Raw genomic sequence first — 26558 nt, 5'->3', positions numbered from 1 at the left:
GAGTCTTGAAAAGTCTCAAAACACACAACACTTGGAAACGAGGGATTTTGTAGATTCAAAATAAGTAGGGCCAACATGTTCTTTGTTTTCATCAGATACGTTTCTACCACTATGCTGGGACAGGACATGGAGAGCTTCAGATCCTACTTCAGCCTCATTTGGTGGCTCAGAGCTCTGAACTCTGGAAACACTCCATTCAACTAGAGAAGGGAACATGGCTGCGGGCAGTGGTTCACTTCTCCAGCAATCAGCGCTTTCAGGTCTGTCATAATTACACAGTGAGTTCATATAGTTGTTTGACATTAAAATTGAAATCGCAGCTCAAATGACCCGAGCGATAGCAAAGTGTACCGGGGAAGTATACTGACCCATTTGGACTCCTCAGAGACCATCTGGATGTGAGTTTGCTGTTAGTGTCCTTTCAATATCTTCAGAGTATGTCAGTGTCACCCAGTCCTCTTCTCTGCCTCTTTACCATCTGGATGTCTGCAGGTAATAAAGAGAGGTCACATCTGCTGACATTCACCTTCTGCTCCATTAATTCACTTCCTGTTTCAGTGGTATTGGTCAGCATGTTTAGGAGCTTGATTTCACTGTGAGGCCTAAAGAGTTGCTGATGGAGGATTGGTCTTTATTATTATTATTATTTATGGTGTTTTTAGGATGGGAAATCTACATATTTGCCTAAATTTGAAAATGGAAATTGGAATCATTCACTCAGGAATTTTGTCATTAAAAATATTTGAAGGTTGAGCAAATGAAATGCCATGAAATTCTACAATATCTTGTAAATGTATCTATATCTTGTAAACCTTTTTAAATTTTAAAGGTAGACTGATAAGGTTAATCTTGGTCTCACCAAACTAGAGTATCACTTGTAAACATTTTCCCCTAAATGGCTTGTGGAAATCTTTAAGAAAGACTTCTTATAGATTTCTTTCATTAATCGCTTTGATGGATAACTAATAGCCCTTTTGGCTGACTCTCTCCTGAGCTGTGGATCTCTGACACTTCTGCTTTAAAGTATCACACTCTTATATTACACCCTTCTTTGTATTGGTGTATCACTAAATGTGAATACTATGCATTAAAGTTTGTGGCTGTAACATGGCAACATGTAAAAACTTCATAAGGTTTGTTTACTTTTGCAGTGAACTGCATATTACCATACAGTATTCATACCATTAATATTATTGGTACTGACTACACTACATTTATAAGCTCTTTCTCCGCTTTCATTGGAAAATATTTAAAAATATGTAACCTACATTTGACTGAAATGACCACCAGTTTAGATAATTAAGATAGATACATTTGCATGGCAGGTGTAGTTAACTTTCCTTGTCTATTTGTCTTGATTTGTTTTAATTTTATCTAACTGCTGTTATTTTTCTATTTCTTCATATTGTGAACCCTGCTGCTTTTTATGCATTTCTTTAATTTTTCCATTTGAACCTAACATTTTCTGAGCATCAACCAACTCAATACTCTGTACTGATTTTTTTAACCAATATTCATCTGTAGTTTCAACTTAATTAAATTATAATAAACTAATAATAATAATAATAATAAAAACTGTCCCTGATGTGTGTGACATTGTTTCACTGTTTTATCTTCCAGGTGGTAATTCGAGGGGAACTTTCAGCCAGCAGTGAAGCATCGGAGATCTTAGCCATTGATGATTTGTCTTTCAGTCCTGGATGTGTCATTCTGCCTGGTATTAGCTATACCTTTCTAACACTTCTAACACCTTAGAACACACACACCGCATGAAACTTGACATTTTGAAATATCCTCACACATAAACAGAGCACTAGAAGCTTGTTTTGAATACTGATGAATGAGAGGGAGGACATTAAGACACCCATGACTGGATTTATACCAGGATAACTGAGTCATTAAAATTGTGCTTGCTGTACTTTTTTCTGGAAGAGAGCATAGATGTTATACAATAGTGGAGGAGTTGATTCCATAATTCGTGCTTTATGTGACATTTCAGACACAATTTTTAACAGCGTTCTCTACTGATGTACAACTGGAAGATCATTCTGTAGCATTTTCATCTAATATGCAGAGTTCAATGTAATCTGAAAAAGTAACGAAAAAGAAAACAGATCATACATCCATCCCCTTTCTTACACCCCTGGTTTTCAGTTGTAAATTCTGACCTTTGACTCATTTTTTTTCAAGTGCAGAAAAGGTATTTACTAAACCAGTCATTTCCAGGCTCGGTTCCCCCGGACCCACTGCTTTATGTTTTAGATGCGGACCTGCATCAGCACATCTGCGTTAATTACTTCATCAGCATTCAATTGAAGCTAATCAGAAGCTGCCAGGCATGAAAAAAATCTAAGCCATGTGTTTCAAAGGACCATAAGAACCAGAATTATCACACTTAATGTAAAAGACAAACTGCAGACTGTGAAAAATCTATGTGAAAGTCTTTTAGACTATCACCAGACCAAATTGAATTGTCTCAATACTCTAGGCTTTAATAAGCAAAGAGAAACCAACACTAATCACACTTTGCATGGTGCATTTTTGGTACTTGAGAAGATTCTTTTTGTTTCTTCCAGAACAATAAAAAGACCCTATTCTCTTTGCAGGAGCAGAGCCAAACATTACACTAAATGAGTCTTCTTGGAATGTTGACAGCATTATGCTGGTGTGATCCTGTTGCAGTTTTAACACAAGGCCTGTTTGGCCACAGCTAAAATTACCTAATGACCAAACAATGCAGGGTGCACACAGGGCGCATGCTTGCATAATTATAATGAGCTACCACTCTTCATGCAGGCTCCATTACATGTGTGGTGAGCACGCTGTCCGGTTTAAGCACTCCAGAAAATCTCCCCAAGACCCTTATTGCAAATATTTAGAAGTCAAGTTTAGTCTCTCTTTGTGTAATGGCGGTCATCTCTCATAGTCACCTTCTGGACGTTTATTGATGTTGTACTGTTGTTATACCATTGTCTAGAGAAGGACCAGCTAACTGATGTGTTTGTACTATCTAAATTGGTTCATGCTCTTGAATGACTTTTGACTGTAAAGAATAGAGATTGTCATCATTGGAACATTAACAAGAAAAGATAATCAGAGTGGCATTTTGCTTCCTTTGAGCCACACACGCTTGCATCTGACATTTGGAATTTTTGGTTTGCAAAGAATAGGCAAGACAGGTTGAACAAACCCAAGCTGTACCTATTAAATCCTTTTTAAAAAGGATCATTAAATTCATTAAATTATTAGATATTATATGCTTTTTAATGCAGTTGCCATTTTACCGTTTTAATCTCTTTTTGTCCTTGTAATGCAGTTGCCATCTTAGAGTTTAAAATGAGTCATTTTAAAGGTCATTGAGAATATATTCTGAAAATGGCAACATTTAAAGATTAATTTCTGAGGCCAGCTAATAGTGATAAAAAAAACTGGGCTATGGTTTTGATATATTTCCCGTGCTCCTCATATAGTGCCATTGAGTTAATTTACGCAATGGAGTCTTTGCTGTACTATTGATCAAAATCTGAACCATTACTGCAATTTAATCAAATGCATTTATTTCATTTTGGGAGCCACCAAGCTCATTTATGCTAATTGAGCACGTTCTCTCAATAAAATATTTTAATTATAACAGTGACTCAAACAAATTTGATAATGTGCAGATAATGGGGCTCCATTAATTGTACTAAATTCTTATTTTTATTTTGTACTTGGCAGAGGGCAGAGTCCTCACTTCACTTCACTGCCCTCCTTCATGGTTCACCTGCGCTAGAGGGAGGTGTATTGAGGAGAGCAAAGTGTGTGACTTCACACCATATTGTCCCAACGGAGAAGATGAAGCCAGATGCCGTAAGAACCCCTTTACTAAGCAACACTTTGAAATAATCACATTTCAGTCCCCCTGACAGATGTTTTCAGGATTTATCTGACACCCTCTGTTGCCATCAGACTGTTAAAATGCATTGTAGCTCTGTTGTTTTGATATGTGTTTGCATTGGACAGTAATGGTTCATCAGTCTGTTACCTGCTGCAGGTATACAAAGTTAATATTTAGACTCTTACAGTGATTAAAAGAACAAAATTACAAACAAAAACAAACATTTTATTCTCCTGAGAAGTGCTAAGTGATGTTTGTACCTTATCTTATCTTATCTTATCTTATCTTATCTTATCTTGTCTTGTGTGTGCCAGTCAAATTCAAAAAGACTGTACCACTGTCATGATCTGTGTTTTTCTGTGTTTATTTAGAGTTTTCTGTGTCCTTAAGTCTCTTCGTTGTCCTGTCCTCCCCTTGATTGTTCCCAGGTGTGTCTCGTTTCTATGATTACCCTCCCATGTATTTAACTCCACCTGTGTTCTTTGTTCGTCGTCGGGTCCTCGTCTATGTCTAGTCAGTTCGTTGTCAGTGGTTCCTTGTGCCTGCTGTTCGTTGTTTTGACTGGTTTTCATAATTAAATCATCATTATTCATCATACCTGGGTCCGCTGCATCTGCCTCACCACCCTTCACCACACCGCTTCCTGACAGAAGGACCCGACCAGACCGAAAGGTGAGGCTGCTATGATGGACCCAGCTGGAGTGAGGTTACCGCCTAAAGGGCAGAGCGGCCCGTGGCGGAGGTCCGGCAGGGAGGACAGGGAGCTGGCGGAGGCTCTCGCCGACTTGCAGCAGGAGCTTTTCCGGGGGACGAGACTGGTGTTGGCACCCCCCGGATACGGCCCCCGTCGATTTCTCCGTCCGGGAGGTCAGCGACGTGAGCCGCCAGCAGATCCGGCCCCTCGTCGCTTTCCTGAACCGCCACCTCCGCGACCAGCTCACAGACGGCGACGTGAGCCGCCGGCAGATCCGGCCCCTCGTCGCTTTCCTGAACCGCCACCTCCGCGACCAGCTCACAGACGGCGACGTGAGCCGCCGGCAGATCCGGCCCCTCGTCGCTTTCCGGAGCCGCCACCTCCGCTGTCAGCGTGGAGACAGCGACGTGAGCCGCCGGTGCACCCGGCCCCTCGTCGCCTTCCGGAGCCGCAGCCGGTTCCCAGGCTTCGCTCCGGCTCACCTCCGCAGCCGGTTCCCAGGCTTCGCTGCGGCTCGCCCCCGCAGCCGGTTCCCAGGCTTCGCTGCGGCTCGCCCCCGCAGCCAGTTCCAAGGCTTCGCTGCGGCTCGCCCCCGCAGCCGGTTCCAAGGCTTCGCTGCGGCTCGCCCCCGCAGCCGGTTCCAAGGCTTCGCTGCGGCTCGCCCCCGCAGCCGGTTCCAAGGCTTCGCTGCGGCTCGCCCCCGCAGCCGGTTCCCAGGCTTCGCTGCGGCTCGCCCCCGCAGCCGGTTCCCAGGCTTCGCTCCGGCCCGCGGCCGGTTCCCAGGCTTCGCTCCAGCCCGCGGCCGGTTCCCAGGCTTCGCTCCGGCGCGCCGCCGCGGCCGGTTCCCAGGCTTCGTCCCGGCTCGCCTCCGCAGCCGGTTCCCAGGCTTCGTCCCGGTTCACCGCCGCAGCCGGTTCCCAGGCTTCGCTCCGGCTCACCTCCGCAGCCGGTTCCCAGGCTTCGCTCCGGCTCACCTCCGCAGCCGGTTCCCAGGCTTCGCTCCGGCCCACCCCCGCAGCCGGTTCCCAGGCTTCGTCCCGGCTCACCTCCGCAGCCGGTTCCCAGGCTTCGCTCCGGCCCGCCCCCTCAGCCGGCCCCGAGGCTCCGCCCCTGTGTTCCTCCAGAGACTCCCCGTGTTCCTACCCAGACTCCCTGCGTTCCTACCGAGACCTTGACCCCCTGCGCACCTTCCGAGACCCCGACTCCCGAGAACCTCTACGTTCCTTCCGAGACCCCGACTCGCTACGTTCCGTTCGAGACCCCGACGCCCGAGACCCTCTACGTTCCCTCCGAGACCCCGACGCCCGAGACCCTCTGCGTTCCTCCCGAGACCCTGACTCCCGAGACCCTCTGCGTTCCTCCTGAGACCCTGACCCTCTGCGTTCCTCCTGAGACCCCGACTCCTGAGACCCCGACTCCCTGTGTTCCTCCAGAGACTCCCTGCATTCCTCCCGAGACCCCGACTCCCGAGACCCTCTACGTTCCCTCCGAGACCCCGACTCCCGAGACCCCCAGTGTTCCGACCGAGACTCCCTGCGTTCCTACCGAGACTCCCTGCGTTCCGACTCAGACTCCCTGCGTTCCTACCCTGACCCTCTGCGTTCCACCCGAGACCGAGACCCCCTGTGCTCCGACCGAGACCCCATCTTCTCCACCAGAGACCCTGCCTCGGGGGGCTCGTCGTCGCCGTCTGTGGGCGACTCCCGGGGCTCATCATCGCCACCTCCAGGGCCGCGGACGGCCGCCGGACCGCCTCCCTGGTTCCCGCCTCCAGCGCCGCGGACGGCCGCCGGACCGCCTCTGCGGTTCCCGCCTCCAGCGCCACGACGGCCGCCGGACCGCCTCTGCGGTTCCCACCTCCAGCGCCGCGGACGACCGCCGGACCACTTCCGTGGTTCCCGCCGCCGCGGACGACCGCCAGACCACCTCCGTGGTTCCCGCCTCCTTTGCCTCCGCCCACCCTGTGGGTTGTTTTTTGTTGTTTATGGACTCTTGGCCCTTGTTTTTCCGCCCACGATGGTGGGTTGTTTTTTGTTAGTTTGGACTCTGGCCCGCCGTCCGGCACCCCTCCACCCACTCTTGTTGGGTTTTTTTTTTTTTTTTTTTTTTTTTTTCTTGGGCGTCTGGTAGCCGCCCTTGCGGGGGGGGGGTACTGTCATGATCTGTGTTTTTCTGTGTTTATTTAGAGTTTTCTGTGTCCTTAAGTCTCTTCGTTGTCCTGTCCTCCCCTTGATTGTTCCCAGGTGTGTCTCGTTTCTATGATTACCCTCCCATGTATTTAACTCCACCTGTGTTCTTTGTTCGTCGTCTGGTCCTCGTCTATGTCTAGTCAGTTCGTTGTCAGTGGTTCCTTGTGCCTGCTGTTCGTTGTTTTGACTGGTTTTCATAATTAAATCATCATTATTCATCATACCTGGGTCCGCTGCATCTGCCTCACCACCCTTCACCACACCGCTTCCTGACAACCACTACTTTATTAGTTGCATAGCTGCTAAATTCATCTGTTTACAGGTCCACTTAAAGCTTTTGATCATAACATGTTTTGAACACTGTAGTACTAAACCATCAGCACATAAAATATCGATCCTTAAGCAATTAGGTGCAGCTGATTTAAATTATAGTGCATCAATAAACAACTAAAGTATTTACAGAGTTTGTAAATTGGTTCAATTAAGCCTAATCACATACAGTTGCCTTGCTGGACTGATTACCCAGGAGGGCAGCATCCCTACAGTGTTTCCTTTTTCTGTTTTAGCTTCTGAGTGTGACTTTGAGGACGGTTCATGCGGCTGGTATGAGCTCACTCCTGGAGATGGGTTTGACTGGATCAGGGGCTCATCTGACAAGGTACCGCCGGACTACTATGATCACCCACCCCTACCGGACCACACTACCAACAGCACTAAAGGTAGAGGAAACAAATATGAAAAACAAAGAAGAGTGACGTGTTAAAGTTGAAAAGAACTGTACTGAGCCCTTCCAAAAATACTGGATAAATACTGGAAGATCATCTACATCTCAAACTAATATTTTGTTGAAAAAAATTGTAGTTCAATATGCTCCAAATGTGGAGATGTACCTTCTCAGCCATCTGAATAACAGTTAACATGAGAACCTACAGTATTTTGCTCATTTACCACAATATGTTACTGTTTATCATGCCTCATTACATCTTCCATTTTCTTTCCTGAACAGAATTGTTCAAGTCGCAGCTGTAACTTTGTTGCTGGCTGACTCCAAACAAGCACCATCTGTTGTTTTTGTTATGATTATCGAGTGAAATGGTCTGAAAAAGACATCTATTAGGTTTAGAATTGGAGCCTGCAGAAACACCTTACAGAACACAGTATTGAACATTGAAATATATATATAATTTGAAACCTTTTTAGAATATGCTGCTAAATTCTGTTATGTTTTGACAACCAATTAGTACTAATTGTTCTGTAGAAAGGCTATAGCTCCTATATAGTGTTTAACAGCATTCAATATTGCCACTGCCGAGAAGGATGCTTTAGTATTAACCAATAACCATTAATTGCTAACATGATAAAATTTCTCTCGAGATGACTGTCATGCATTTATGATATCTTTGGAGGCAAAATATGCATCATCAACACAAAATCATAGTGCTGTTCTGATTCAAGGATGTTGTTGTTGACAGTCGTGTGCAGTGATTCCTACACCATCACCAGCTGATGGCACTACATCCTAACATCTGCTTTGTTCTTTCTAATTAAAAATAGGGAAAGTGGAGTTAAACAAAGATTTTCTATGAAGAAACTAAGGTTTTCAATGATGCAGGTTACCATGGCAACTTCTACATGACGCCGAAGGGAGAAGTAGATAAAATTGATTTGTCTGGCTGAAGTGGCCAAGTGGGAATATTTAAAGTGTAGACAAACTTATCTGTAAACAAACTACGTAGGTGAAATGTGACTGTGCTGTCAAACATATCACTTTCAAGAAAATACAGGATTTAGAAGGATGTTGACCAAGATTTTTTTATGACTGCAGGTCATTTCATGTTTATACTGAAAAACAGCAGTAGTCTGCATCCAAATGCTGTTCTCATTGGACCCTGGTTCCAGCAATCAGCCTCAGGATGCACCATGACCTTTTGGTGAGAAACATGTCACATCTTTTCCCCTCTATGGACTGGTTTTCTTTCTTGTAATTTTACAACGTTCAACATTGTACAACATCACCATACAAGCAGAGATCATTCACACTCATAGGTCTTACTGTATCCAGGAGTCAGTGTTTTCAGGTTTACACCATTCCTCCACCTTTGTTTCTCTTTTCAAAGTGCTGCTGTCTTTTAGCTGTAGCTCAGATTTTTTTAAAGGCAGGGTACTGTGGAAACATTAAGAGTACTTAATGTCTGACCTGCAGAGTAGGAGAGATAATTTTCTGAACTTAGACTGGTCATTGTTTGACTAATTCCAAATCACATCTTACTAACATAGTAGAACATAGATGTGTTCAAAATGTTTACTCACTCGGTATATCTTCAAAGAGGACGAAGCAGGGACTAAAGTTGATGCACTGGCATGTATGTGAAACTCTGAGATGATGGAACTAAAAGGATCATTTGTCTTTGCAATGTGAACTTTTTTAAAAAATCAAAAACAGTCATTTTAGTAGTCACACTTTTTCATTGTGTTGTACTGCTAAGCATAGACTTCAGCTGTGTCTGTATCACAAACTGCAATTCATAAAAATTTAGTTAGACCACAGTCATGTTTTTCTGACTCTGGAGTACTCACGGAGAACCCATGCAAACTCGATGCAGAAAGACATCAGACTGAGATTTGGACCCTGGATCTTTTTGCTTCAAGGCAACAGTGAAGCCATAACAATTAATATTACTAATAAAAACTCTTGAATAATTTATAATAACTACCTATTTTGGTGGGGGATATTGTTTATTGAATTCACTGAACCGTTTCTGCTTTTTGCACTCTTACTTTTGAATCAGATAGCTACTCTCCCAGGTAAAGCCTGTTTCAAAATAACCTCCTCTCTCCGTTTAATGTTTCTTTCACCTTACTGACCAAGGCCGGGATAAGATATGAATGTTAATAAATCATGTTCAGGCATTTTTATGGTCCCAAAAGCTCATATTAAGTGACTGATTATGTTTTTCTGCCTAATGGTCATAGGAATTCTGGAAAATGAAAACCTGCACAGCTCACGTTTGTTCACTAGTCACGTATCATGACTGGGGATCATGGAGGGTGCATTATCATAGGATGAATTTGTAATTTAGAGTATCTCATACAAGTATATAATTTTATAGATATATTATCTTACAATGTGCTCCTTAGCATGTCAGGATAAATTTATCAGCTGAGTTTCAGATTCAGTCTACTTCTTATCCCCTCAGGCATTATAACTCAGGTATATCTGTGGGGGCTGCTGACATATACCTCCGATTCAAAGGAGTTCAAAACAAAACTGTCATATGGACGACCCTGTACGATCAAGGGAGACTGTGGAACCGGGTCACCATTCAGCTGGGGCGCATCACTCAGCCCTTCCAAATTGCTCTGGCTAAAATTAGCCTTGGCGTGTTCGATGGAGTCTCCGCGTTTGATGATGTCTCCTTCAAGAACTGTTCGATGCCGCCGGCAGTGGCTGTGTGCCCCAAGCACACGCATTTCCACTGCTTGCACACCAAAGCATGTGTGGAGCACCTGCAGCTCTGTGACCTTGTGGATGACTGTGGGGATGGATCGGATGAAGAAGGATGTTGTGAGTGTCTCAACTTCTTGAAATAAGAACAATTGGGTCTGTAAGTGCACGAGAATATGATACCTTGTGACTTTGCTTATTTTGTCAATCTTAAATGTTTCAGATCAACAAACAAATCTTAATATCAGACACAAATGCCTGAGCAAATACAAAATGCAATTTTAAAATCACATTTTCATTTAGAAATGGAAAAAGCCATCCCAACCAATCTGACCATATACATGAGAAGGTATTTGCTTAAATAACCAAAAAGAAAACAAAGACCACTGTGCATTTCCTTAAAACATTCTGATGACCTCTAGTATGTTTTTGGAAAATACTGCGTTTAATGATACAAAAGTGGACATTTTTAGGACAAATGCATTCTGTCACATGTGGTGTGGTTCTGGAAACTAAGACACTAACATAAGTAAATAGCAAAGACACAAGAGCTAATAAAGAATCAAGAAATCAGGATCTAAGATTAAGTAAAAAGGACTGCAGCTCACAATGCATATCAACTACCGCAACAGTCAACTAGGAATCTTAAACCTAAGGAATGAACTGAATGTGAAAAGACTGACAAAAATAAAGCAAAACACAAGACCAAAGTCCAAAAGTGTATGACCAAAATAGTTCTATGTGCTGAAATCATCTTTGTCTGAGTTTAATGATTTGAAACATTTCACAGCAATGGATTGCATTAGAATTTTTTCCCTTTTGATTACATTTTCAGCAATGTCTCGAAAGTTTGAATGTAGTATCATAAGCAAACTATCAAAAATCGAATGCTTTCCTTAACTCGTCAGGGAACATAGGGCATATTTAAATTGTTAAAGTTTGCAATTTCAGATCTTCTCAGTCTTATTGGTTTTCACAGCTCCAGAAATTCAGTGTGACTTTGAAGATGGACTGTGCAACTGGAAGCAGGAAACGAGTGGAGGAGATGTGTTTAACTGGACACGCATCCAGGGCCCAACTCCAACCCAAAACACAGGCCCCTGGAAGGACCACACTCTGGGGAACACCTCCGGTCATTACCTCTACATTGAGTCTTCCCTCCCCCAGGAGTTCAAGGACACAGCTGTGCTGCTGAGCCCAGTATTTGAACCTACCGACCAGCCTGGCAAGGACCCTGCTTGGTCCCCCCACCGCCGCTGTGCTTTTCGCTTCCATTATTGCATGTTTGGATCGCACGTGTTCAGCCTCGCGGTGTACATGAGGACAACCACGACAGACCGTGGCATGCTCCTCTGGGCAAAATATGGAAACCAAGGAAACCTATGGCACAGGAAGACCATGTACCTAAACAATATGCAACCTTTCCAGGTAAGTGATCAATATTTTGGACTTTTTAAGTTTCTCTTTGGTTTTCTAGCTGGTTAGTCCACCAAGAGATTCAAACCTAGGACCTTCTTGTTGAAAAGCAACAGTGCTACCAACTCCAGCCCCAACCCCATGATGCATTGTGGGAATTCTGTTGGCAGCTTAGATATAAACTATAGGTACTTCATGGCACTGCAACACTAACGTTACTATACTTTGAATATGTTATGCAGTCTCCCTTTGAGTGCATAAACCAGCTAAAGCCAAGTTAAACTTCATCTGACTATAGGGCGACGAAACAGTTCCACAAGTACTTATCTCCACCATGTCCTGCTAAGACTGGACATGTCTGTATGTCTGTAATTGAACAAATGTACCTCAACTGTAATTTAAAAATTACAGTTCACTGCTTTTCATTATATACCAAAACAAACTGTTTTACTGCAGCTTCTGGGCAGCAGGGGCTACACCTTGACATTTTTTTTATTTATTGCCACCAGTTACAGTATGCACATTGCCTCTAAACGTTTGTGGACTTAAATGTTTTAAGCCATTCACCTTGTCAAAGATTACGACTAACCAAATACATATACAAGAATGCATATTGAACACCTATTTTAGAAGTAGAGTCTTGAACAAAAGGGTTGCAAAAGTCATGTAAGAATAAATATGTCCTACTTAAAGGTGAGAAGTGAATTATATGTTGTAAAATTACAGTTCACCACTGTAGATGTCTAAAAGTACAATAGACAAAAATACATTTAAAGTTCTTGAGACATTTTGTTCACTGTCTCGCTTAACAACTTCAGTCACATCTGACTGTGAATCATTTGGAGTCACCTTGCAGGCCCAGACAAACCTGAGTTCAGGGTAAACACAGATCCGTAGCACATAGCAGCAAATCTCTAGTGAAACAAAGAGTCCATATTTACAAATGCATTCCAGCACTGCATGATGAAGATCCATTTAATTGCTTTAGTGCTCAGCATCGATCACTGGAGATGGATGTTCTGTTGTCATCACTCATGAGTGATTTCAACTTGACAGGCAGTTAAAGACTTTTCCTGGGCCGTGTCACTGGAACAGGAGCTCCATTTGTTAATTTAATTGAGTGCAGACAGGGAAACGTTTAAAATATTGACACTGATTAATTTAATTCTGGCTGAGAGGGATCTGCCTGTATGCACAGTGAAAAGAAGAGAACAACATTTAAGGACAAAAACAGAAGCTAAACTTGAGCTCCTAGATTGGAAATATATTCATGAGTATTCAAAGTCATTATGATGACAAAAAAAAGAAACAATAGCTCATAATTGTGTAACCTGTAACAATGTTGTGATATTTTTGAAGAATAGTTGTATAATAACTGCAGGGATTTTAATAACAGTTGAGATGCATTTTTATGATCTATCCATAAAACAAACAATTAGCAAGAACTAATAATAATTGATATTATTGCCTATTATGTTTCAGTAATTTTTCCCGTTTTTAGATTTTAATTGAAGGCACAGTTGGAGATGATTTTGAAGGAGACATTGCAATCGATGACCTTTCCTTCCTGGACTGTCAGCTGTTTCATGGTAAATCTTCAACACATCAGATAAACCCAGGGCAGCAGCTCTTCAATGTTTTATTTACCACACTCCCCACCCCATCTTATATTGCAGGAGAGCTACCTTCTCTGATCACCCCACCACTGACCACGCCGGCCCCTACGGTCATACCCAACAATTGCTCCAAGGGGCAGTTTGTGTGTGGAACACATGGGGAGTGTGTTTTACTGAGCCAAGTGTGCGACTTCAAGCAGGACTGCTCTGATGGATCAGATGAAACAAACTGCGGTAAATGGTTGTAGTTCTTACTACCTATTATTCTTCCCTGACCTGCTTTTTTCCTAGTTGCATGCCTTTCTCTCTTTCAGTGAAGGAAAGATGCGATTTCGAAGGTGGTGTTTCTTGTGGCTGGACTGTTGTTAGTCCTTCTTCCAGTGTGAACCATGTGTTTCGCTGGGCAGCCGACCAGGGGGAAAGCAGTCATGACGGAGAGCAGAACCACCGTCCAACTAATGACCACACTCTGTGAGAGCCAGAGATAAATATTCCTATCTGTTTAAAACACATTAGTTGATTGAGAAAACAAATTTGTCAAACAAGAAGGTGTGTCACTGCCGTTGTAAGAATGTAGTGATGCTTTTCTTTTTAAATCATAAATGAACTATGATTAACAACAATTTTTGATTTTTTGGCAGAAAGACCCCATGTAAAAATCATGGCATTTTTGCTGCAAGTCAACAGTTGCTTCCAACTGCCCCACTTTGCAGCCACTGATTGATGTTACTAGGAATATTTGTAACAAATGATTAATTATAGAAAATTGTCAAAAGGAGTGGTTGTTTTACAGATTGTTGCAAAAGAATTTAGAAATGTGCAAAGCAATTTTGGGGAATAAATGGCAAAAGCTCTGTAAATGTTAATTCAATTGATTTTCAATAACATAATTATTGCTATTCTGTGTTGTTCCTTCTGTAGTAACAGCCCTAAGGGTTGGTATATGTATGCAGACAGCTCAAATGGCGGCTATGGTCAGTTCTCTGACCTCCAAACACCAGTCATCTCCTCCACTGCTCCTCAGTGTACCCTCATATTCTGGTACCACATGAGTGGATTCACCATGGGAACCCTGCAAGTAAATACCCCAGTGAAACTTTGAGTTGAAATGAATGTCCCATCAGAACCATGTTAGAGATTTTTATCTCTTCTACAGGTGCTGCTCAGACACAAAAACGTCACCCATGTGGTTTGGTCTCAGACTGGTAACCAAGGCAACAGATGGAAACGAGCTGAAGTGTTTTTGGGTTTATTAAATGACTTTCAGGTCTGCTGATTAGTTTTGCGCCCAAGATCTTGTAATGTGTGACATACTCAAATTCTAAGCAAGTACATATATGTCCTGCAAGTCAACAGTTGCATGATAAGTAAGCATTACTTACTGACAACTACAAAGAATTCTGATATATTTTGAAATGCTCAATTATCTTCTTCTACATTGAAAACATCTGAACAGATCATGATTCATCTTGAATGTTAAGTTATCAGTCATTTTTTTTACACTGGTGTTAAAAATGTCCCCAAAACGGATTTCTGCCAGTTGTCATCTTCTAAACAGATAATCGTGTCATGCACCATAGGAGCTGGTATTTCTATTAGGAAATATTATCTAAAGACAGTTAATATTTAGCAATAAGATTATTAATGAATAAATTATTTCTCAAGGAACCCACTAGAAATTAGGAGTAACAGGTCTCTACTACCCCGTGTCTCTTTATTCAACATTCCTGAAAATGACATAACCTTGAATTATTCCCCATCAGGTGGTGTTCAGGGCGAAACGAGGGATCAGCTACATGGGGGATATAGTGATAGATGATGTCAGCTTCCAGGATTGCTCCCCCATTCTTCCATCCGGCCAGCCGTGCACTTCAGAGCAGTTTGCCTGCGCAAACAGCCACTGCATCCCCCAGGACAATTTGTGTGACTTCATCAACCACTGCAGGGATAATTCAGATGAGGACCCTTTCATCTGCAGTGAGACCTTACGTTTGTTATCTGTGAGGAAAGATTCATTCCCAAATCATTTGAAAACCTATGTTGATATCTCTTTTCTTCTTGTGTTTCAGAGGGCTTTAGTGGACGCTGCAATTTTGAGTTTGACCTCTGCTCTTGGCGCCAATGCCAAGAAGACGACTTTGATTGGCTGGTCAAAGCAGGCAGCACCCCAACTGTTGGAACGGGCCCGTCCAGTGACCACACCTTGAGAAATCCTGCTGGACACTACCTCTACCTGGAGAGCTCATTCCCTCAGGCGGTGGGTGACGCCGCTCGTGTGATTGGACCCTTACTGAGCAGAAGGAGTTCACAGTGCAAGGTGAGTCCACATTTGTAGTACAGATTCTCAAATTAATTTTGAAATCAGATGGTCATAACCTAACTATACAAACATGTTTTTTAAAGAAAAGTCACAAAAAGCAGCTTTAAACCATTGCTAACATGGAAAGAAAACTCATTCATAGAGTAAAATTTGTGTAATATGAGCTCTCCATATTTTAGAGGGTGATCTTTTCTGTTTAAGAAAGTACTAGTAGATCAGAGCAGTGCAAAAATCTATTCTGCCTGTTACGGCTACTCTTGGATTTTAACAAAAATCAAAAATCAAAAGGTGCCAGAGTAGTTTCTAGGAGGAGGGTTTTCCGACTCATCCAAAACAAAGCACTCGCGGAAAGTTTTCTGGTGGCAAACGGTGACTTTCTCAATGTACAAAAATAACAGAAACACTCTCCGAGTTGACTTTCCAAAAAATGTAAAATTAAACTTTATTTGGTGCGGTGGAAAAACTATTTCACCCCTCGCTCCTTAACCAAACAATCAGATGCCCTGTAGCAGCTGCTTCCGCTGCCTAATCACAGCAGGAGGCCACCTGATAAGGAGGAGGGTCTAAACAAAACAAATAAATAAACAAGTTACAATAGATATATTATTTATATAAATGTAGATCTGTAACCTTAAATTAATCCAATTCTTAATAGGCTCCAACACTGCCAATTATAAAATGATTTATTAAGTGTCTACATTGGACCAAAAGTGATAAGAAATGGAGAGAAGAGATAAGGAACTAAACTAAAATCAAGCCTGATGACAAGATTTGTTATTGATCTAAAGGGTTTGATTTTTGTTCTGTGTTTTAATGAGCCATTACAAATTTTTTAAACTCCAGTTTTGTCCTGTTTGAGCTGCCAACCATGACTTAATCTAAAACAAATTTGAAAGGAACATCAATTGGCTTGGGGACCAATTGATGTCTCCTGACATCAATTAAGAAAAGCTGGATGTCATCTGCATAAATTTCGAGTGGCAGCGGTTTCTATATCCTCAGATATAGAAAATATCTGAGGAAATTTAAACGGTGCTTGTCAAAGTGTGCCCGTCGGTTGGAAGCCAGGGTTCTGAAGCTAAAAATTAACATCAATGCTAAAGTAAGCTACAATGTACTCAATAGCATGTGGAGAGTCACAAGCATGTTGAGTAACATGGATGTACTCTATTCAGTATGTCAAAATTAGTGTATAAGCTAAAATAAGCCAAGACACTAATGTTAGCCTAAATGCTGATGGTGGCATGTGGGGTATAACTAGCATTTGTCCATTCAGTCTACTAAACATGGCTAACAAATAAACAAAATAGTTAAAAGCTTATTTTAGGGAAAAGGCTACTGCTAATGTGACAGTAGCTACTCCTAATGCAGGCAGTGCACTGTGAATATTTGTGGTAATGTTAATGCGTTGCCCACTGATTTTTATTTTTGCAAAAGTAAAAATCAGATGTTTACTTCGTGGCACTTGGTTACCCAAAAACACGCTCATCTTTAAGCAACAGATTAACAATAAATATTGTTATTGTTCAAAAAAACATAAGATTTCTTCTGCTCTTCTGAAATACTACTTCTTACACTTACTACTTAACAAAAAGTGTGCAGTTGATAAATTTTGCAGAAAAGTGAAAATATTTTTTTGTCATTGGTGGTAAATATAACATATATATTTGTCTGTAGTAAATGTTCTACTACTACGTATTACTTAATACTTAGATCCAATAATATCAGTATACTTTGCCATTGATAATCTGTAGTAGAGCTGTTTCTCTACTGTTTCCAAGTCAAAGCTTCTTCTATAGCTTTGACTTGGATTGATAAAATTTTGAAAACACATTCTCCCAAACTTTGCTCAAAAATGTTAAATCATAGATTGATGTGTAGTTATAAAGCACCTACAATCTCATGTGAGATTTTTGGGATAAAATAGCATAAAAATGACAATAAAAAATTTGCTGATGCACTTATTCAAAACTCTGTGCCAGCATATGTCGGCCTCCATCAGGACTGATTTCTTGATTGACTGCCCTGCTGGCTCTGTGTCGAGTGCACCTTATCACCCTCCTGACCTGTCAATCCATCATAAACTCAGCGAGAAGGCAGGAATGAAAATGAAGGAAAGATGGAGCAGGGAAGTGAAGACCAGAGGAGAGAAAGAGGCTTGTTTTCCTATGAAGTAGACAGCAGAAAGACCAGTTGAAAATGCCTCCATTTTCAGTGAATGCCCATAAAGCATCAGTGTTTCAAATCTGAATCTTGGAGAAATACATTATTTTTTGTGTCATTAAAGAAGTAAGCTGGAAAAAGAGCAACTAGACTTTAAATTGACTGAGTCGATATAAAAACAATCCGTTACCTTTGCTAACCCTGAAAGACTTAAATTAAATGAGTAATTAGTTAAAATATATGCATTTTTAAAGAAATTAGCCAGATTAGTTAGACTAAAACATTACTTTACAAGAAATTAATTGAAACCAAACATAAAGAATTATGAAAAAATGCTGTCATGCAGTTAAGAAAGAGAAAAAAATAAAAAATCTAAGACACTAAAATTCAAAAGCAGCATTGTAAACGCAGAAATAACTATAAAATATTTCTTAATAAAATCTGAAATAAATGACAAGTATACACAGTTCTGTTTTTCTTCTTATTTGCCATTTCTTTTATAATTAAATTTGATTGAGAAATAATGACAAAGAATGGACATTTAGATTTACCCCTTTCCTTTTTTGAAATACAGAAAAATGTCGTATGAAGAAAGAAATTGTATATATTAGCTATAAATACATATATAGACAGATCTGTATTTGTTGCTGTCAGTGGAAGGAAAGTCACGTTTTATTTAAATTGTTTAATAAAAATCATTTATGAGTCAGATGCAGTAAAAAATGTTAAGAAAATCTAAATATTTGTGATGAAATCTAAAACTAAGTGTCGGCATAATAGACACAAATGGACAGCAACATAAAACCTGTTTAAATTACATAAATATGATAAGGATGCATTCAGTTCTTGACAGATTTACTGTTTTTCTGGGTAGATGCGTTTCTACTATCACATGTCTGGAGACGGTATTGGAACCCTCAGTGTTTTCACTAAAACTGAGGCAAGTCTTCACCTCCTGCTGAACCTGACTGGAGATCAGGGCAACTACTGGCAAATGAAGGAACTCCAGCTGAGCTCCTCTGCAGACTACCAGGTTGTGTTTGAAGGGAAGGTGGGGCGCAGCGAAAAGGGAGACATCTGTCTGGACGATATCACCTTCTCTCCAGGATGCCTCCTCTCCCCGTCAGTGTTGGTAATAGACAGCACTCCTCCTCCTGCTCCTCCAACAGGTAAAGTTCACTTTAGAATACATTAAAATGAACATGCAGCCTTTTCCTTTTTGAAACTACATTTTAAAAAACGACACAGATGGGGATTTAGATTGGGAAATCTTATCTCATGATCAGTGAAATTAATGATTTCGGTCTTCAGAGTTTCTCTCAGGTATGATTCCTGACAGTTCTTTTGAATTGGATCAGCAGATTATCTTTTCCCATTTTTGAGTTGCCAGGGTGACGCTGTCTCAACTACACAATTGCTAGGAGTGTCAGTCTAAATCAGTCATTTCGGCATCGCAAACTGTCCAGAGTGCAGCAGCTCGTTTAAACCGTGGCAACATGCAGTGGATTGCAAAAGTATTCTTATGCATAAAACTTTGCAACTTTTTATTATTCATTGAAACCACAGATATGAATACATTTTGGGCGATTTAATGTAAATGATCAGCACAAAGTAATGCATGATTAAAAAGAAAATACATGGTTTAGATATATCTCTTTATATAAAATAAAAGTTTGTAGAACAACCTTCAAGTATTTGGGTTTTGCACATTGATATTCTGAATATTTTCACTATCTTGGAGGGCATCTGTTAACACAAAACGTCAGGTCTTTCCAGAGCTGATCCTCTGTCTCAGTCTCAAGTTTTTTGAAGCTTTTAACAGACTTTTTTTATCGGATAGCCCCCTATGTAGCTCAAACAATCAACTCTGATTGTTTGAACTAAAAACAATGTTGTGGCAGAATCATGACTCTGCCACTACTAAAGGTTATGGTAGGGATAGCATGACCCATGTGTTTAACTCTGTTAAATACATGGAGACTAAAAAGGTTTAGTTGTTAGACAATGTTGTGCTACACACTGAGTGATATGGCAGACATGCTTTAATCAACCTTATACTTGTTAAAATAGTCAGAAATATTTTTTGAGGTTGCTGGCTGCCCTTAGAGAAATTACTTGATATATAGAAGAGTTACTGTGGGAACACTCACTGAAACCCTAATGCTGCATGTGCTCTCTGATAAGTGTCAAGTAAAAACTTCTGCTGTAAGGGGAGTTTTATTAAGCTCTATAAAATCCGGTGAGACACTGGGTGTGTGTGATGTCTCCAGGCAACAGCTGTGACCTTTGACCGCTTCTTAACAACGGAAAAGTGCAGTTCTTACAGGTGGCACGTTAGTTTTGATAGATTGAGTCAACAGTGCACCATCCGTCCCCTAAAAGCATTACAATAAAACATTTACTATTGTTGCTCTGTCTTCTTCTGAACTTCTTAGCTGTTTGCATGCCTTGACTTTGGTACTGTTCACATTTTCATTTAATAGCTGCACATTTAGTTTCCTTAAGGACAGATATTCAATCTAATCACACATTGTAAAAATTACTGCTAACGTGATAAAGATACCACAAGAGCCAAATTAAAACTTTTTTTCTGGTTTTAGGAATGGTCTCAATTCTCTGTAGATGTGAGCGATTTTAATCAGCTTTGCCAGGGAAATTTTGGCAGTCGGAGAATTATAACTGCTGGGAAATTCCCACAGTAACAATCTGGTTTATGCAATCGTTATGAAGCAATTTGTTAAGTTTTGTAGGGAAATATCTTCCAAGCAGTGTAAATTAATCTTTTCACACTCTGTGTCTCAGTCCTATGTAAGTTCTCCAACATTACTCGCATGTTTTATGAAGGAACGTTTACAACAACACCAGCAGATTTATTGCCTCTGTTAGTTACAAAGGGATTATTAAATGTTTCCCAGCTTTTTCAATATGAGTGAAAATAATTAGGAGGGTTTATAAATAGTAAAGATTGAAACGTTAATGCTGTCAGTGTTTTTTGGTCATTTTCTTGTTTTTCAGTAGTGCTCTCATTTATACCTAGAACAGTATTGACAACTTTATGTTAATTTGGTTAGTTACAAAAGTGTCAGACCCAATGTTTATTGCCTCACTCTCTAATCAGCTGGATGTCTTTAGCAATGGGGTTTTCTCTGTCTTCAGAATGGCCACAACATCACTGGCTACATAAAGAGTTAATGGAGCATTAGGTAACTCTTATATATAACAAAAATGTTTTTTTTTTACATATTTGTTAGAATTGTCACTATATTGTGACAGTATAATATCACAATATTTTATCACTAAAAACAATTATGAGGCAAAAAATCTGTGCTCCTCCAACTTCTCCCTGTGGTCATACTGCCATCTGCAGAAATGTTTCACTCCCAGTCAAAAACAACCAATCAGAGCCAGAAGGAAGATCATAGCATCGCCAATCACTCTCATTTGTGACAATACAAAACAGTTGTTTTTTTTTACATGTAATAAACATGTCTGGATTTTTCTTGACTTTGTACAATGAGGTTATGCTAAGATGAAAAGTGAATCTACAGTATTTGATCACTTTTTATACATTTTTTTTCAATAAAATTAGAGGATATACTAGATAAGGAAAAGAAATACAAAGAGAGTAATAAAGAAAACATCACTTAAAGACTGAACTGGAGCTAGAATCCATGGTCCTCTCAGTAATTGAGTAGCCAGCAGGGAGTAGAGTTGTGGCTGAATCCAGCTCTTTCTGTCTGTGTGTTGGCAGGATGTACAGTAATACTGATGAGACAAGAGGCAGCAGGAACTGTAATTACAGACTATCACTCCTCAGGGGCTTTTTCTGCCACAGCTTCAATTTATATACCATCACATGATTCAGTGCTGAGGTCGACTGCACCCCACTGTTTCTGTGTTTGTGCTCATAATAATATAGGCACTTTATGGATGATAAAAATGTTATATGACTTTCATGATTAACATGCAAATTTGTTTTCCTTTAAATGTAGTCATGTATGCATACACTGGAGGATGTCAGTGTGCATATTGTTAATGTGACACTGTAAGAGAAAATCTGAAGCAAGCAATATAGCACCAAATGTTTTATAAATTCTTTCTTTAAGCCGTTACCAGCTCGCTAAAACAAACTGCAGTGGTCTCTGTCTGATGAAACTGCTGGTAGAATTTTATAATATTTGCTGATAATTAGAAGAAGACCATCAGGAGAAGGTGCGGTGGTGTGTGCCAACAAAACTGTCTCTCCTACTGTCTTTTTTTCTCTGGCATACTTGAAAATCCTTTGGGTAATCAGCTTATTTTCTATGATTCGGTTACTTTTTTTGTTTAAAATGTAGAGCTCAATTAAAATCCATTCACCAGGGGAGAGATTGTCACCCAGGATGTCTGATGTAATCATGACCCTGAAGTTATTCATATAGAAATATGGTTCCAATACCATTTTTTTGCATGGGTTACATTAAAAGAGCACCAAATATAGGGTAGTGGTGACTGATGTAGAAGATGTCTGAGCGAACTCCCTGGACAAATATGATTTTTCTCTAATTTAATTCCTCTGTATGCAGGGGACAGTCAGGAGTCAGGAGCTGTCTCTTCCTGGCTTCCTGTGTTTCTTTTGTTGGGTCACATTGCTTCTGGTTCTGTGCACCTCAAGACGAACAAAGGATTAGGAAGGACTTATACCCCTTTTTCTCCTTTAATTACAGAGACCACCCTTCTTCCTTTCTAACACTTCCCCCACCCTAAGGCTAAGCGCTGACCCTGCTGGAATGTTTGGCTCCAAAAGAAGCAGATCCCCCACCACCATCCCCTTCCAAGTATCGCCATCAATGATACAGTGATTTGAGCTTAAAGCCCCATGCTCCTGTGTCCTTTCTAAGCTTCTTAAGGAAACTACAGCTCTGTGTGCAGAGGGGTGCCCTTAAGGGTTTACTGCACTGCTGGGATGCTGTTTAATTTTGTGAAATGCACAAAGTTGGTTCTTTAGAGTCCAGATTTCTCTATTTATTTTCCAAACTCTTAGATGTGAAGTTTGACAGTTTAAGCAATGGAGATTTTAACTACAGTTACAGAAATTGCTGTCTGTTGCAAGACCGTTTCGAAATGACAAATAGATAAAAGGAAAGAGCTTCTCTTGTGTTACATTATTTTATGACCTTTGAAGTCAGGGGTGACATTAAATCACATAAAATATATTCAGTTTTGTTGTTCTCAAGGTTGTTGATGTGAAACTCATTATTGTACTGAATATAAACTTCAGCTGGGTGAGTTTCATTCACCGACCGCTATGTGGATTTTGCTACATTTTTCACCACTCTGCACTTGAAAACAAACTTTATTAATAGTATCTCTCATCATGCATGGCTGCATCTTGGATATTGCTAGTATTTTCTGATGTTTTGAGCTGATAGTAACTTAAATATCTTGCATACAGGCAGAAATAGAGTATCTTGCTCCTCACATCTAATACTGAAACAAAATGTCTTTAGTTAGACCAGAGAATGACCTTCACAGAAAACTAATTTTGGTTGCAAAAATATGAACACATGAGACTGTTGAATTGTCTTGTCTTCTTTTCCAGGGTTCTGTCCTCCAGGGGCTTCCGTTTGTGGAAAAGGCAGCTGTTACACTCCAGAGCAGATGTGTGACTTCACCTACGATTGCAGCGACGGTACGGACGAGAAGGACTGTGGCACCTCCTGCTTGTTTGAGAACGGTCGCTGTGGCTGGAAGAGTTCGCTGGCTGATAACTTTGACTGGGCTCTCGGTACTGGATCTGTTCAAAGGATACGGCCGCCGTATGATCACACGCTGATGGATGAAAACGGTACGTAGTTCCATTTGTTAGAGCTAGAATATTGTTTTAGATTTACAAGAATAAATCTGCTGACCTCTGGTGATGTATCTTTACAGTTTGATTCAAATCACAAAGTCAGTCAATGAGCTTTTTCACAGTATGTGAATTTTCTGAAAATGGAAACTTGGATTATTGATTTAGAGCTGAAATCTTATTAAAAAGGTGCGTTGTAATAACCCAAATGAACAGTAAAGCTTACTATCTGGCTCTTTGTAGTTCAAAAGTAGCATACAGCAGATGCTTGCATTTCTTGTATTTTTTCCAAATTAGTCTTGTCTAATCTCAAAACGTAATTTTAAAAATGATTTTCTGCTAGATTTTGCATGCTCTCCCAGCAGAACCTGCATTTGCTTTCTGTTTTCTGCAAAACCAATCAGTTGATTCAAACTGGAGTGAATCTCAGTTTGCAATTTGTAAACCTCAATTGAGATTCATCCCATCTGCAATTTTATAACACCTGCTTTATAAAATTATCCTTTATCCCAGAAGTGGAGAATCCCAGAAAAGTATGACAGTTGTTACAGCAGCATCTGTTAATTCCTGTCTCTTTAGAAAAGGAAAGTGGTTGTGTTTTGGAGAAGAAAAATTCAGACTTGAAGCTACTGACAGCTAGGTAATTTGTGAAATCATTGTTAACGTAGTCCTGGGTGTAATTGTAAATGTCTGAAAGTGAAAGATTAGCACAATCAAATAAAAGAAAGTGACGATCACTTTTGCTCTTGTAAAGCAATAAAGCAGAAAAATGCCCTTTAAATCATTCAAGGCACAGATGAAACTGTGTAATTTGAAGCAGTGCACAGATGTTTCTTCAGACAAAAAGATGTTACTCCCAGATGCTTTCTTTTCATTTGAATTCAGCTGTGTTAAAACGGTTCTTCTCTCTCTATGGATTTCCCTTAACAAAATAACCTTGAGCTACCCTTTTTCAAAAGCCAGTGGCACATTAAAAGATGTGTTCATGATTGCACAGTGACCCTTAGCCCTCAATCCCCCCACCCTTTCAGTCTCCTTGACCTTGCTACAGTTTTGCAGTGGCTGTAATAGATTCTAAAAAATCTCATCTTGTTACTTTTCTCCTTCATCTTGTCTTGTCTTCTCTTACCTTCCAGGCCATTTTGTCTATCTGGAGGCCACCCCATTGGGACTGAAAGGTGACAAAGCCCATATAAGGAGTTCTATTTGGAAAGAGTCAAGCGCTGTCTGCAAGCTGTCCTTCTGGTACTACCTTTCCCATAAGGCCACAGGGACCATTCGGCTGCTGATCAAGGTACAGCGAGTTTTGATTGAGACAAGAAGGAAGAAATTAATTAATTTCACCCACTGCCAGTCATGATTACCATGGTTACACTCAGCCAGTGAAGTCTATTTTTAATCATTTAAATATTCACCCTGTGTTCAAAGTAAATTGGTAAAGTGCTGGGAGGATGGTGCATCATCTTTTCACCAGTGTTTGATCAATGGATGTTGGAGAGGAATGCATGAAGTTGAAGATCCTCTCCTATGCCCATAACAAACCCAAACCCAACATTTGAAAAAAGTTAATTTCTGCTCATTCTCAAGGTTTAAAGCTTGTTGATTCATGTCAAAGTGTAATAACATACAGTAGACTCTGCTGTTTTACTACTAGCATTGTTTTTGAGCAAAAGGTTTCTCTGGCAAGAAAGTCTATTGTTTTACTCTGTTTTTTAAAGTTATTTTTGTATCTTCTCTGTCAGCATAAAAAATCAATAACCTCTCCTTTGAAATTGTTATCCTAAATGTTTTCCTAACATTATTAGCTGCAGCAGCCAGCTTGAATGAAAATACCTATCTGGTATCTGGTGTATTTGGACTTCCTTCCCTCCTATCCAGACCATGCATAGCATTATCCTTAATGGAGTTTCCAGATCTAAACGACTTGATGTGCAAGAAAACTGAATGTAGAAAAGGTTTTAGAACTAAACTACCATGATAGGCAGTTAAAGTAGACATCAAAAATAATATTTTGGGCGCTACAGCAGGGCAGTGTAGTTAAACCCTCATGAGTAAAACAGACAATGAAGGTTTATTAAAAATACTTTCAGATGCTTCTATTCACTCTTGCTATTTATTTATTTTTTTACTATTTAATGCTCATTTATGATGAAATTGTTGATGTTGTTGAAATGGGGGTGTTGTCAATTGTGGGAGTGGTGGTCTGAACTGGATCTACATCTGTAATGTCTGCCTGGATGCTATCAGAAATATATATTGTTTTGAATTGCAGGGTTACAGTTTGTTAGATCTCCAAACTACTACTGACTTTGTTCTAATTTCTTCTTGGGTGGCTATTGTTTTGAACATTGATATTTCGATTTTTATCATGTTATCAGTCAGTGCCAACTTTTGGTTACTGACTGGCTTTCTTTTTTTCTTTCATGATTTTATTCATTTTTTGTTTTTTACATATTTTTCAACTTTGGCTAATGAAATTCGTAAAAATATAAGTCTGAGTTTGACTGAAAACCATAAGTTTAAAAAAATGATTCCTGTTTTTTAAAAGCTATATCTATTTTATACAGTCATTATATTTATTTATGCGTTTTCTTTTAAAATGCAGCTGTTTTAAACACTTTATGCGATTGATTTTTCCTTAAAGCATAATGTGGTAGGATATTAGAAATTTAAATGATGGGATTTAATGCTTATTGCATCAGGTCTTGTGGCTCTCATTATTGATTATGTGACTCCATGAGAAGCAGGAGATGATGAAGGTCTGTGAACCATTTTACATCTGATCCTTTCTTGCATATGGATGGAAAAAGGTAGATTTAGCCTTTTCCTGTGGCTATTAAAACGAGCCAGTAAATCGTGTGGGTGAAGGAAATCAGCATTAATTAGTCAAGCTGTTGTGTGTGTAGGTGGGGGGGATCAGATTTTCAGTGTAACTTTAAGCTCTTATAGTTGGCATTAGGTGAATGTGTGACCTTGCAGGTTCAAAGCCATTAACACTTCCAGAATAT

At 40.3% G+C, this 26558-nt stretch overlaps 1 protein-coding gene across 2 annotated transcripts in view; it reads left to right on the top strand.

The window, feature by feature from the left end:
- Positions 1-26558, top strand: part of malrd1 (MAM and LDL receptor class A domain containing 1) — a 47747-nt gene that overhangs the window by 2665 nt on the left and 18524 nt on the right. For both annotated transcript variants that reach the window (XM_028005164.1, XM_028005163.1), the window contains exons 4-20: positions 96-260; positions 1621-1717; positions 3718-3849; positions 7327-7479; positions 8586-8691; positions 9958-10325; positions 11185-11633; positions 13123-13210; positions 13298-13471; positions 13552-13708; positions 14159-14315; positions 14394-14504; positions 15001-15214; positions 15307-15554; positions 18595-18889; positions 23302-23547; positions 24687-24844. In XM_028005164.1, the coding sequence (XP_027860965.1) occupies positions 96-260; positions 1621-1717; positions 3718-3849; positions 7327-7479; positions 8586-8691; positions 9958-10325; positions 11185-11633; positions 13123-13210; positions 13298-13471; positions 13552-13708; positions 14159-14315; positions 14394-14504; positions 15001-15214; positions 15307-15554; positions 18595-18889; positions 23302-23547; positions 24687-24844 (3318 nt within the window). The remainder of the gene's footprint in view (positions 1-95; positions 261-1620; positions 1718-3717; positions 3850-7326; positions 7480-8585; positions 8692-9957; positions 10326-11184; positions 11634-13122; positions 13211-13297; positions 13472-13551; positions 13709-14158; positions 14316-14393; positions 14505-15000; positions 15215-15306; positions 15555-18594; positions 18890-23301; positions 23548-24686; positions 24845-26558) is intronic.

The sequence above is a fragment of the Xiphophorus couchianus genome, chromosome 21 (assembly GCF_001444195.1).
Source record: "Xiphophorus couchianus chromosome 21, X_couchianus-1.0, whole genome shotgun sequence".
In the NCBI taxonomy this organism is placed as follows: Eukaryota; Metazoa; Chordata; class Actinopteri; order Cyprinodontiformes; family Poeciliidae; genus Xiphophorus; species Xiphophorus couchianus.
The sequence above is the reverse complement of the archived record's forward strand: the minus strand, read 5'-3'. Positions and strand labels throughout refer to the sequence as shown.